The sequence below is a fragment of the Solanum tuberosum genome, unplaced genomic scaffold, assembly GCF_000226075.1.
Source record: "Solanum tuberosum cultivar DM 1-3 516 R44 unplaced genomic scaffold, SolTub_3.0 scf00158, whole genome shotgun sequence".
NCBI classification, from domain to species: domain Eukaryota; kingdom Viridiplantae; phylum Streptophyta; class Magnoliopsida; order Solanales; family Solanaceae; genus Solanum; species Solanum tuberosum.
In genome coordinates, this window is record NW_006239083.1 from 1,197,214 (window position 1) to 1,210,843 (window position 13,630).

The 13,630-nt window shown below is 30.1% G+C and overlaps 2 protein-coding genes across 2 annotated transcripts in view; one reads left to right on the forward strand and one right to left on the reverse strand.

Moving 5' to 3' along the window:
- Window positions 1-3,639: 3,639 nt before the first annotated feature.
- Window positions 3,640-5,784, reverse strand: LOC102597564 (bifunctional pinoresinol-lariciresinol reductase 2-like). The gene is made up of 4 exons (XM_006353656.2): window positions 5,413-5,784; window positions 4,647-4,887; window positions 4,124-4,327; window positions 3,640-3,968 (listed from the first exon to the last, which is right to left on the reverse strand). The coding sequence occupies exons 1-4, from the start codon at window positions 5,740-5,742 to the stop codon at window positions 3,805-3,807; spliced, it is 939 nt and encodes a 312-aa protein (XP_006353718.1). The 5' UTR covers window positions 5,743-5,784; the 3' UTR covers window positions 3,640-3,804.
- Window positions 5,785-10,973: 5,189 nt separating this feature from the next.
- The window catches only part of LOC102590543 (isoflavone reductase homolog), a 6,601-nt gene continuing 3,944 nt past the window's right edge, over window positions 10,974-13,630 (forward strand). Inside the window, exons 1-2 of the mRNA XM_006353638.2 lie at window positions 10,974-11,380; window positions 12,734-12,974. Of these exons, the coding sequence (XP_006353700.1) occupies window positions 11,051-11,380; window positions 12,734-12,974 (571 nt within the window). The 5' untranslated portion in view covers window positions 10,974-11,050. The remainder of the gene's footprint in view (window positions 11,381-12,733; window positions 12,975-13,630) is intronic.

Here is a 13,630-nt window from a genome sequence, read left to right on the forward strand (position 1 = left end):
ATTGGTTCAACAATATTGATAGGAGTGACCTCCTTACATTCCTGATCCATCCGCGGCACAACAGAATTTACCCCTGAAATCACCTTTGTATCCACCTTCTGTTCATCAGTTGTACTCATATTACTACTTCGAGAACAACTAGCAGAATTTTTTTCGGGCTTCGTTTTTATTGCACAAATACAATAGTCTTTAAAATTAGAGTTTTCGAACTTTCTAAGAATAGCTTCACAAAAAACATATTCCTTCATGAGCCACTTGCCATCATCAGGACAACACATCTTAGTATCATAATAGAGACTCTTCTTGAGTCCCATACTCAAAGACTTGTTATGTTTACTCACAACCATTTTGCCCTTATCTTGTTGCTTCCAAGTCCCAAGATTTTTACCCACAACTCTGCAAAATCTATCGTTAGTTTTCTTTTTCTTATGTCTGGGTGAAATAAAGTATCGAAAAATACTAGTATCCCCATCATCTCCTCCTCCACAATGACACCCACGGCTATAAGTTCGCCAAGGCTCTTGTTTGTAAACATCACACTCGGTAATAAAACCATCGTCATGCAAATCTTTTTCAGCGATAAACCTGAGAAGGTATGTAAGTAACTCTGAATTCTCAGGACGAAATCGAAACCCTTCTTCTTCAAACTCCATCACTCTTGAATGAATTAAACTAATCTTATGAGTTGTGACTGTTTAGAAACAAAAAGTATAAAGTTGAACGCAATGGGGACAATTTAGGAATCCCATATTTATAAGTAGCTTCAATCCCCTTGCCTTGCTGGGAAACCCAATTGGTAATAACTTGGGAAAACTATATTTAGTAACTTACCAGTTTTTTTCAACAATAAAGTAATATTTAGAAACTTAAGTTTTTTTTTTCAACTTACAATTTTCAACATTAAAACAATATTTAGAAACCCAACTCGTAACAAATTAGGAAAATAAATTTTTTTCAAACTTACCATATTTGACAATAAAACAATATTTAGAAACCTACAATTTTTTTAAATTTTTTTTAACTTACAATTTTCAACAATATGGCAACAATATTTAGAAACTTGGGATATTCTATAGTAAAGCAATTTTTAGAAACTTACGTTATTTTCACTTAGATTTTCAACAATAAAACAATATATTCTATTTATTCATTTATGGGAGTAATCTTTTGTTTTTTTTACAAACAAAATAGTTTAAACGAAAAAGGATTAAAAATGTCCTTGAACCATGCGAAATTGAATAAAGAGACCCTCAGTTTAAAACAAAAATAGTTTAAATGTTTAATTTTGCATAGTTCAAAGGAATTTTTGACCCTTTTTCATAGTTTAAATAAGTTATTAGTTTCTATTCTTGTAACACCACAAAAAATTCTAACTTAAGATCTGAACCATTCTTCATTTGTGTATAAGGTTGTGTGGGTGATTCTTAAATTGTTCTTAGGTGTTAAAGTCAATTCTTTAGTGTGGGAATGAATTTAGATATGAATTAACGTCACAAGAACCCCCTAGCACAACGTTGAGTTGTAAGCTCCATTATCGACTAAGTTTTATATAACATTCTACTTAGGTCAACTTCAAACGATCATATCTCTCAGCACATAATGAATTAGATGGCCAATGACCTATGAAATTAAAGGTCTATGAGTCCCCTTTCCAACACTACCAAGTTTGCCTCATTTCGAGTTTCAAGTAAAAATTTATGATTGTTTTACCAGGGACTACCACAACATAGTTTTCTGAGTCAGTGACCTACGAATCCCTTCTACGAGTCATAGAAAGAGCTACGATATGTACTATTGACTCGTGGAAAAAGTACCGGGGTTCAAATTTTGGGGTTTGATTCCTACAGACCCATCTACGGGTTGTAGGAACCTCTACGAGCCGTAGTTTGAACCCGTATAATGAAATTTTCAGCCCTAAAAATTCAATATGAATTTCACGGCTAGGATCAACTGTACGTAGATCAAACCACGAATCATAGATGACCCCATTTTTTACAGCTTTTTAAGTGGGGTTTCTTTTGTCCTTTCACACTTTTTCTAAGCCCAAGCCATGACGTTTTAACTTCAATTAGGGGAATATATTCTACCAAGTACTCAAATTTCTTTTATTTTATGTTCTCAATTCCTCTTAACTCAAAGAAAACCGCAAAGAAGACAAAAAGTTAGCTAGGGTTTCAAGGCTTCCAATCAAGTTCTTCTTCAAACTTCTTCAAGAAGTTTGTTCTTCCAGGTATATAAGGCTATTCATAGTGATGGACTGAGTTCGTCCTCACGCCCTACATTTCAATTCAATTAGTAAAAGTTTAATCTAAGATTATACCCTTAGTTTCGAGAATTCTTGATATGAGTTAAGTTATTGATTCTGAGTTCTAAATTCTTGATATGAGTTAAGTTATTGATTCCGAGTTTTAAATTCTTGATTATGAGTTGCATTATATTATGCATTGTGATCTTTGAGTTGTTATTCATGTTTATATTCTCACATGAACCCTAATTACTGGGTTTTGATTGAGAATCTTTTCAAAAGTATTTTTCCATACATTGATTTTTAAATGCTAAAAGTGAGTTAAAGGGCAAGTTAAAGTACAAATTTCTTTTTTCTTAAGAAGAGTTTAATTAAGGGAACTAAATGATTCTCAAATGTATCATTACTTGTAAAAACAATTTTAGATGTCTTATTTATGTTTTCAACAAATTTTATTTATAATTTTTTTATGCAAGAAGAAACGCCAAAGACGAGAATATTTATCTTATTGGTTTCATTTATATGAGTGTTTATCACAATTTTTGGTGGGACTAGGAATGTCACTGTCTCTTCCTTCTAGGCAAAATGGTGAATGTAATTGAAGCTTTATTTACAGCAAATTCAATGATCGAAAGTTCTATAATGTTAGTCGTTCTTATTATTTTTCGTTTTGAATGATTGTTGTCTTTTTTCCCTCTTTTGAATGAATAGTTTTTAATTTTTGTGTATGGTTAATAATCGAACCAAACTGAACCAAAATCGATAACGACCAAACCGATAAATGTATATTGTATTTGATTTGGTTTGGTTTTGATAATTTAAAAATCGATTAAATTGGTGTGGTTTTAGTTTTAACCAACGACCATTTCAAACCGACCCGTGAACACCCCTAGCTGCAGTGATTGCCCACTCATATCAGTTACATATGTATCATATACATATACATGTTATATATATGTTATATACATGCTAGGATGTTCTTAATTGGACTAGGAATAGCCAATTAGGTAGTTTTGTTACAACTTTTTAATATTTTTTTTTCAACTTGCAATTTTTAACATTAAAACAATATTTTGAAACTTACGATTTTAGTTTAATTTTTAAAAGAAACATTTTTTCTAATAACTTACGACTTTTATTTTATATTGAGAAACAATTTTTTTTAATCTCTTTTCCTGTGTTAAATTCTAACACTTACTTCATGTATGCAATTGTGTTTTTACTCCAATTCTTTTATCTTGTAAGCAAGTTTACAATGATTAGCGAGGTATTAATGTGCGTTGCACATTTGTAAAAACTAGTGTTGCACCAACTCTTCAAAAATGTTGTCACATCGATCCTCCAAAAAGTTAAGGCACTACATCTGAATATTATTATTGAGTACTTTGGACGTTTTCTAATCGTGGCACATTTCTGATAAAATACACAAATGTTCAAAGGAATGGTAGCAGATGCAACTTATATATACAATTATTAGAGAATAATCAAATAAGTTTATTACAAAGCCGAAGTTGAGAATTACAAGACACATATACATATTTCGTGCTTATTTATTAGAGTTATAAATAACGCTTCATGTATTGTTCTGCGGTATTGTACTTAACCTCCGGATAGAGTGTTGATGCTTCTTCTCCTTCTTCTCCTATTTCAAAATTCGCGAGGCATCCTTCATAGCATACGTGATAATAGTGACACAAGCCAACTTGTTCTGCATACTCAAGCTCTGTTTTTTTATGTTTCACCACAATAAAAATTCCGATTTAGTTTTTATAGTTCATTAAATTGACTCTCGATAAATGAGAAATGGCATCAAATCAATTGGGGAAAAGGGAGTACAAACTACAAAAATATGATTTATTAGATAAAATGGTTACTTACCCTTCATGGGGAGCCAAAAATTCTTCTTTGGAAAGGGTTGATTTTTAAGTTCTTTGCCTATGAGCTTTTCCCATATTTGAACCACCTCTCTTTGAGAAAGTATGTTTTTAGGAGGCCTAAGGTAAAGTGTTTTATTGAGTGTCCTTGGATCATCTATGGCCTTGATGGTATATGTTGCGATATCATCTTCGTTAACATAAATTGCTGCAAAATTAAACAAAAAGATGTAGTTACTAATACACATAATCATATTTTTAATATTACCCGTCCGACATTTTAAGAAAACTTACATGTAGATTGAGGTGGATCCAGGATTTATATTTAGTGAGTTCAACTTTTAAGATTCTTAGTAATATTATACATAATATTATGTAAGTAAAAGTTATGGGTTCAGATGAACTCGTAGCTGAAAGGCAGGCTACATCCACGGTTCACCCTTGTTGTGGATATTCTTCGGATGACATGATAGTGTAATTAAGAAATCATTTACGTTAATGATATAACTTAAACTCGGGAGAATTACCTTTCTGGTTGCCATCTCCAAGCAAGACAACAGAGTCTGTTGAAGGAAGGATATGACCAATTTGACAAAGGCCACCAAGAAAGTAGCCGGCAAAGCAATTAGCAGAGACATAAGTGAAAGGAATGCCAGCTTCTTCAATTGCTTTCCTCACCACCATTTTATCATCAAATGTAACTCTACCTGGCTCCATTGCATTTTCCATTCTTGCTGGATCCGTTCCAAATTCAGATGGAAAAAATCTCTGTACATTTTATTAGTTTATGTGATATCTCATACCAAAATTCTTCGATTTAATAGAGTCATCAGCTTAATTCTCGAGAATGTCACTCAACTAGTAACTAAAAATTATGTAAAAAAAAAGTTACTTGATTTGTTTTGTAATAGAAAAGTCACTTTGTCCCAACTTTAGGAAAATCAAAAGTTATTCAAATAATTGCTTCAAGCAAGTAAAAGGGCAGCCATGTGTACTAAAACTCTCGCTATGCACAGGGTCCAGGGAAGGGCCGACCACGGGCAGAGCTAGGATTTTCATCAAGGGGTTCAAAAAAAGGCCAATTTAACGGAAGACTTACAATCATAAGACATTTTATCTTTAAATGTATTTTTAAATTGTTTTACTCTTTTTAGATAGGAGATTCAGGTGCCCAACTACAAGGACCTATTATATTTGTACGCAGTCTTACCTTGCATTTCTGCCAGAGGCTGTTTCCAATACATAAAATAAAATAAAAAAACAGAATTGCATAAAAAGTGTAAGACTACGTACCTTGATATTTCCAGCTTCTTTGATGGCATCCACAAGCTTGAGTTGAAGCAAGATATGATGGCTACGAATATGAACACCGGAGATGGCACAGATTACAACGTCCACGAGTTTAACTGCATCCACAAGGCTTCGATGATCGTTGAAAGAAGCAGTTACAAGGTGAGCTCCCTGCATCTTAAAAGAAATAAGCATTTCAACTTTTTCAATATCAACTCTTATTTGTGGACGTTGTAAAATGTATGTGTCATGTCCATTTGCTAAACTAGATTTCACCAATCTCTTTCCAAGGTATCCTGTTCCTCCCACTATCAACACTTTGCTTTTTTCCATCTCTCAATATATTTCTTCTTTTTCTCCTGGGATCGATGGATATATAGTTAGTTAGTTAATATATGATGGATACTCCATATGTTGTCTATTTATAGAACCAATCTTGTTTCTTGGAAAATAAGCGATAGCTACGTAGACTCAAGAGTGGTCACTTGAACACCTTTCGTCAAAAAATTATATTGTACATATAGAAAATAATATTGTGTATACAAGTCGAAACATCTTTTTAGAGATATATATTAAATTTTTGAATACCCTTAGCAAAATTTCTTATTGCCACGGGTGAGATCAAGAGACATGAACCTGGAATGTCACTTGTGAAACTTGTTTTTTCTATATTCATTAGGAAAGTCGTTTTCATCATTTTTAAGAAATTTGGTTTTTTAGAGAAAAAAATTTCGAAAACATTTTGGACCAATCAAACATAGAAAAATTAGAAACCGTTTTTGAGAAAATATTTTCCTCCATATCAAACAGACCCTTAATTTGTTTTTCTTTTCTTTTCTGTAGTCGGTTTTGTCTTGAAGTACAGGTTTTCTTTTGTTATTTATAGATTTTCTTCCTTTTTGTGGGACATTAAAATGTTTTTTTTCTGCTGAAACTAAGACACGAAGCTAAGATAACATTGTTTTCCTTCATTTTAATTAAGCTTTTCTTTGCTTATTACTAATTTGTAAGATATTGTGAAATCGAAGTGATTAGCTTGGTTTCAATTCTGATAATTTGATTGAAAAACTAATAAATGGATTTGAATAAAAATGTAAAGAGTGCTTAATGATTTATTAATTATTTTCAAAAATATTAGAAGTATTTGAAAAAATATATTGTGTAGCCTAACTTGTCATTATCTATCTTTTATATAAACGTCAAGTATGAACAAATATGAGAAGGTAACTTAAGGAGATGTATGACTTTAACTTGAGAAATACTACATTATTTGGTAGGGCAACCTCTAGCTTCTCTTTAAAATCAAGAAAGTCTTATTTAATACATTTCATTTGGAGACTAAATTATTTTGGGATGTAGTATTGAGATTATAGTTCTGAAATTAATTTATCTTATTTAGGATGTGGGATAAAATAATTCAAAGTTTGATGAAATAAGATGGGATATTTCAGTATTAAGGTTGGGATTGAATTTATATTGTATTTGATTGACTACACAAATTTATCCAAAATAAATTTATACTGTCAACCAAACACTATAAAATGATCAATCACAACATTATGTTGAGATATGACACCTTATTCTGCGTATCAAACAACTCCATACATTAATATTATTTATTGGGTCGTATGTTCCCTAGGAAATTTTTCTATACTTTATAAGTACTTATTTTTCATCTTTTCATATTTGAAAATTTAAGAAAAGTACAATTACCTAATTTATATTGTAAAAATATAGCCCAAAACTCAATTTGGTATACAACAATATACATCCGATATACATTAACATAGAAAACTTTCATATTTTATTTTTACCAGAATGTTTAAAAACGTGATATACAATATTATATACCCAATATACAGTATTATACAAAATTATAAGAGGTAATTATGCACTCATATACAATAATATACAATCTTATACACTATTATACAAAAAACTGACTTCGTATTTTTTCTTAAATCCAAATTTCAGATTAATTCATCAAAAAATACTTCAAAAACTACACCAAATCACCCAAAAAAATTAGATTTAGGCTCATCAATACGTAACCGATCTTTTACAACAATAGCCACTCGAAACAGAGCTTATTTGCAAAAAAAGAATTTTCAAATTTTGAAATTTCTAACTTCAACAATGGTTGAACATTAATCCTATATTGGGTTTGTGAAATAAATATTTCATAAAAATATATTGTCAAAGCATTACATTTAGTTAAGTATAATTTACCTAAATCCTGTAATGTTAAGAGCTAATTATATTATTTCCCTAATCTTTTTAAAATTACAAAAATCCCTTAAAATTTATGAATTTCGGATACATCTAGACTTCTGGATATATCACTGGACTTCCGGATACATCACAGGACATTCGGATACATAAGTCAAACTATTTTTCATTTTCTTATTTATTGTTTTTTCTTTTTCGAGGTAATGCCGTTTTGTGGCAGACCGCTATAATTACGATGTCAACCAACCATTTCATCCTTGAAATCATTTTTAATGAAAAGGTCAACGGATGGATCCTTAATTACTTGTCCACTTTTGAATTGACACACTTATTAAGAAAACAATTATTGACATAGTGAATTTATCATTTTACACCTATTAATTATGAAGTAGATGAATTAAAAACTTAAGATTTTAAAAAAGTTCTACAATTTTCAAAGTAATTAATTGAGGGTATAATAGGTAAAAAAAAATTGTCCTTTCTTGATTTGTCAAAATGGACAAGTAATTAGGGACAACTATAAAATGAAAAATGGACAAGTAATTAAGGACAGAGGGAGTATAATCCACAAATTTTTTCCATAACATTTGTAAATTCATGAAAATCAAGCACTCAATTATGTTGAATAAGCAAGATTGGGAGAGAAAATTTAAATAAATCCTAATGCATCTTGACATAATTAACCATCATATGAAAGTAGGTAAGAGTTTCCATAGTGGTTATAATCTTGGATAATTATCACTTCAGTTAAATTTTAAGATGGATTAGAGTTTAGATTCCAAATATATTTATTTCTGTGCCTTATCTCAAATTTTAGTTGATTCGATATCGAAATTCAAGCCCCCATATTCTATTATAAAAATTTTACTCGAGCTAACGACAATATAAATAATTTTATTTAATTACCTGATGTAACATAATTTTTTTTTAAATATCGATTTAGAAAATTATAAGTGTCTCCAAACTGTAGGGAGGGAAAAGGTGGGGGAGGGGGCGGACAAGATTGGAACTCAAAAAAGGAGGGGATACTCTTTTTATAACTCTCACTGACAAGTGAATGCTTAATTAGTTAATTAACTGAACCATTAAGAATTCCCGTTCAATTCATATCTCATACCGGGAGAGAGAGAAAAAAAATAGAGGAGATCTCCCATTGGTTTGGAGATATTATAGGTCACACATCACCGCATCAAAAATGATTTTTAGTGACAATTAATTAACGGCAATAGCTTAATTATCACTAAATATGTACTTTTAGGGGTAATTAGCACTCTTTGTATATATTCCTAAAGCCTTTAACGACATTAGATCCAATGACAATTAATTAATGCCAATAAATGCTTTAATACTCTTTGTTTTTGTTGTAGTACATATATGTATACATCTTAATTAATCAGTTAAAGCATGTAAAATTATCATACTAATAACATACATTAAATTGGAAATTGAGCTAATTAGCAAAGGTAGAGTAGTGCAAGGAGGTGTCAAAATTAAATAGATTTTAGAATAATGTTAAGTGATCGATGCAACTGTCACATTTTGGTTAGTTTGGAGTTTGGAGTTTGGTGCATGCACTTAAACTAACCAAAATGTGACAATTGCAGGGGTTGCTAAAACGACTCTCTTCCAAGACAAATACCTAACCTTGATCTCTTTGGTTTGTTGAATCACCAAACAATTAATGTCTTACCTGCGAAATATATTAGTATCATGTAATTGAGATAATTTTTGAATATATATATATATATATATATATATATATATAAGTTGAAGTCGACCAAAGTATGATTACCGATCTCATGCATAGCACAATATCAAAATCAAATTTTAAAAGAATAAGACACAAGTACCCCCTAAACTTAACTAAGGTCCTATTACCCCCTGAACTCATTTTTTCATATTTTTGTGCACTTTTTGTGCTGACGACCTTCAACCACTCAAGTTGGTTGTGTTTGTACACACTCGCCCGCCACGTGTGTAAATTTTATTTTTTATTTTTTAAACAAATTATTTTTTAAAAAAATTATCTTTATTTTCTTTATCTTGTATTTAAATTAAGTTGATACACATTTTTTAACCTTGTATCGAAACTTTTTTTTACCTACATTCATTGGTTTTTCTCTTTTATTTTTCTATTGGTTTTATTTTCTTTGTCTTTTGTTTTGATTTGATTCAAATTTAATCACAAATGTCTTGTATTAAAAATAAGTTAATTTTGAACGGGTGTCAAAATAAGTGAAGAAAATCAAATAAAAGATAAAAAAAATAAAAACGTTGAATTTTTTTTTAAAAAAAATACACTTAATTTTTAAAAATAATTAAAAGTAAAAGATAATAATTAATTAAAAAAAAGTTTAAAGTGAAAAGAATTTAAAATAAATATTTACAAAGAAAGAAATAAAAATAATTAAATATATATACGTTTTAATATCAATAAATATGTATACAAACTAATTATAAAATTACCAATAAAAAAATGACATATGTCAAATTTGTGCACTCATCGCTTGCCTTCAAGAGAGTATGCACACTCTTTATGCCATGTCAGTGTTTGTGGTGTATTTATTTCATTTTAAATTAGTTTAGGGGTAATAAGACTCTAGTTAAGTTTAAGTGTGTCTCTAAAATTTCAGTCATAGTCTAAAAATATTTGTGTCTTATCTCAATTTTAAAATATCAAATGAATTAATTTAGTATAATAATAATATAATGTTTTTAAAATTCAAAAACTAAAATTACATAAAGTACCATACCACCCCTAGTTTGAATGTCGTGTTTCTTACATTTTTCAGTCTCTACCTAAACACATTAATAAAAGGAAAAGAAAATTCAAATACCCATTAAAGATGTTTTTATTCATATATAGCTTTATTTAATTTGTTTTTTCGTTACTTTTTCTGTCCATTTTAATTTGTCATTGTCATGATTTCCTTTTTTAGAGTCAAACTATAAAAGCTTTGACTAACATTTTATGATGTATTTTTTCATCATATTGATATGCAAAAAATTACAATTTATAATACTTTTTGTATATATAGTTTTTGAATATCTTAATTTTTTGTTTACGATATCAAATTAATGTAATCTAATTTAACTTTGAAAATTAGTCAAATTAACTTTTGAAAAGCGCTCAAAAATAAAAATGGACAGAGAGTTTAAAAAGTCTCGTTTCTTGTTTGTGCATACAATGTCATTAAAGTTGACAACAATAAGACATCACTAGTTAACAAGGTCCACAGTAATGACAAAGACACGTTGCCTAATTACTGCAGTACAACGTAATTACAATAAAATCTTATATTTCATCTACATTTTCAACCACACCTTTGAAAAAAATATGAAAAAAAAATAGCAAATTTCACAATATAAATAGTCATAACTTAGTTTCTCCAAAATAACAACATTTTACACAATGGTTAAAAGCAAGGTTCTTGTTGTAGGTGGAACCGGTTATATAGGCAAGAGGATTGTGAAGGCTAGTTTAGCTGCAGGACATACAACGTATGTCCTGCAACGGCCGGAGATCGGCCTCGACATCGACAAACTACAGATGTTGTTGTCGTTCAAAGAGCAAGGTGCTCGACTTGTCGAGGCCTCGTTCTCCGACCACCGGAGCCTAGTGGAGGCTGTGAAAGAGGTGGATGTTGTTATATGCACCATGTCCGGTGTGCATTTCAGAAGTCACAATATATTGTTGCAACTCAAGTTGGTTGAGGCCATTAAAGAAGCTGGAAACATTAAGGTACTCATATTAATTATTTATAGACTATAGTTCAAATTCGATATCTTGATGGTCAAATAGTGAATCTATGTATTTATTTTGTAAATCTAGCCAAGGAGAACAAAGGGAGAATAAGAGAGAGAAAAATATATACTCCAATAGCTTGTCTTAAATTATGTGATGTTTTTTGATTTTCAAAATTCAAATTATGGACTTTTAATGTATGTTTTAGAACATACATTTTTTTTCATTTTCTTAAATAAAATTTATATATTTGAAAACTACATAAAAAGTGCTATAAATTACAACAATTTAAAATATTTAACAGGCATGTAAAAAAAGCATAATTCATCTAAATCCCATATTGTTAAGAGTTAATTACATTATTTCCCTACTTTTTTTCAAATTACAAAAATCCCTTAAAATTTATAGATTTTGGGTACATCACTAGACTTCCGGATACATTAGCAGACAACCGTATACATAAGTGAGAGATGTATTTGAGAGGGGACTGGGGAGGCATATATCAGTGAAGAGATAGGACATCTGGATACATCTCTGGACTTCCAGAGGACATCCAGATACATCTCTGGACTTTCGGATACATCAGCAGTCATCAGGATACATAGGTGAGGGGTGTATGAGAGGGGGATAGGAATGTATCAATGAGAGGAGAGTGATGTATCCGATAGAAATTTTTGAAAAGTTTTTAAATGATAGGAAATTTCAAAGATTATGATAAAATAAGATGTGTATTTAGATAATTTTTCCAAAATAATTTATCAAAGAACAAGTAATCATCATCATATAAATTTGGATTGAAGAGTAAATTCAAAGACGAATCTAGAATATTTAATCCTCCAAATAAATAACCTAACAAGTCAATCAAATATATTATTTAGTCTTCTTATACCATAAATATAAGCAGACAAATTTTAAAAAATATATACATGAAATATCTAAAAAGTTGACAAAAAGACCACTAGAAGAGGTGAAGTTTGTGGATATTAGTGATGAAACTTTGACTTGACTCATAAGGATGGCTAATTAATTAAATTACTAATTATTTATTCACCCTTAATCATTCTTCTCTAATTAGTGGTCTACAGTCTACACTCTTCAGTGACAACTTTGTAATTCTCCCAAGCTTCTAGATGAGATACAGTTTAATGCTTTCAACACACTTAAATCATTCTTACGTCATGCAAACTTAATTAAATTATCTATAATTATGCTTTAATTTTCACATCCACAAACTATTATTTGTACATATACTTTTTTTCATGTTCACATTTGTTCGTACACACATCACTTAAGAAATAATAAATAATGTACGTATTTTATCATGATACTCATATTAATTAAAATTGGCAGCGATTTTTGCCATCGGAATTTGGTATGGATCCAGCACTAATGGGAGATGCAATAGAACCAGGAAGAGTAACATTTGATGAGAAAATGGAAGTGAGAAAAGCCATAGAAGAAGCTCATATTCCTTATACTTACATTTCTGCTAATTGCTTTGCTGGTTATTTTGTTGGCAACCTTTCTCAACTTGGAACTCTTGTTCCTCCTAAACACAAAGTTTGTCTCTATGGAGATGGCAATGTTAAAGGTACTATACATTTTACTTTTCTTAAAATAATTCCATTTTATATTTGATATATATGACGATCGATGGTGTTTGATTGAACACATAGTTTTTTTTATAAAAACTTTTGATTTATTAATATTTGTAGAACTAATTGTGATATATATCTTAAATATGTTATACTTTCTTTGGCTTATATTACTTGTCTTTTCTTTGACAATTTTCTCATATTAATTACATGTCCATTTTAAAATTTACTTGGCATGTTTTTTAAGAAATCATCAATAAAAAGAGAATTTTTACTAATCCACCTTTAAACTCTTTTAGATACATATACCTTATCCATCAATACCAAAATTTAGACATAGGGTGTGTTTGGTATGAAGGAAAACATTTTCCGGAAAATGTTTTCCAATTTTCTCATGTTTGGTTGGGTTAAATGTTTTGGAAAATATTTTCCAAATCAACTCATTTTCCTCAAATTTAAGGAAAATGACTTCCCTTCAAAACTTATGGAAAACATTTTCCAAAACTCTCTTCCAACTTCAAACCTGCCCCCAACCACCCCCTCTCCAAAAAAAATAATTTTAAGTTTGTTTTCAAAAAATATTTTCAATTTCAAAATTTCATTTTTTTCACCCTTACCCTTGACCCCCCAACCCCCCTCCTACCCAGCCCAC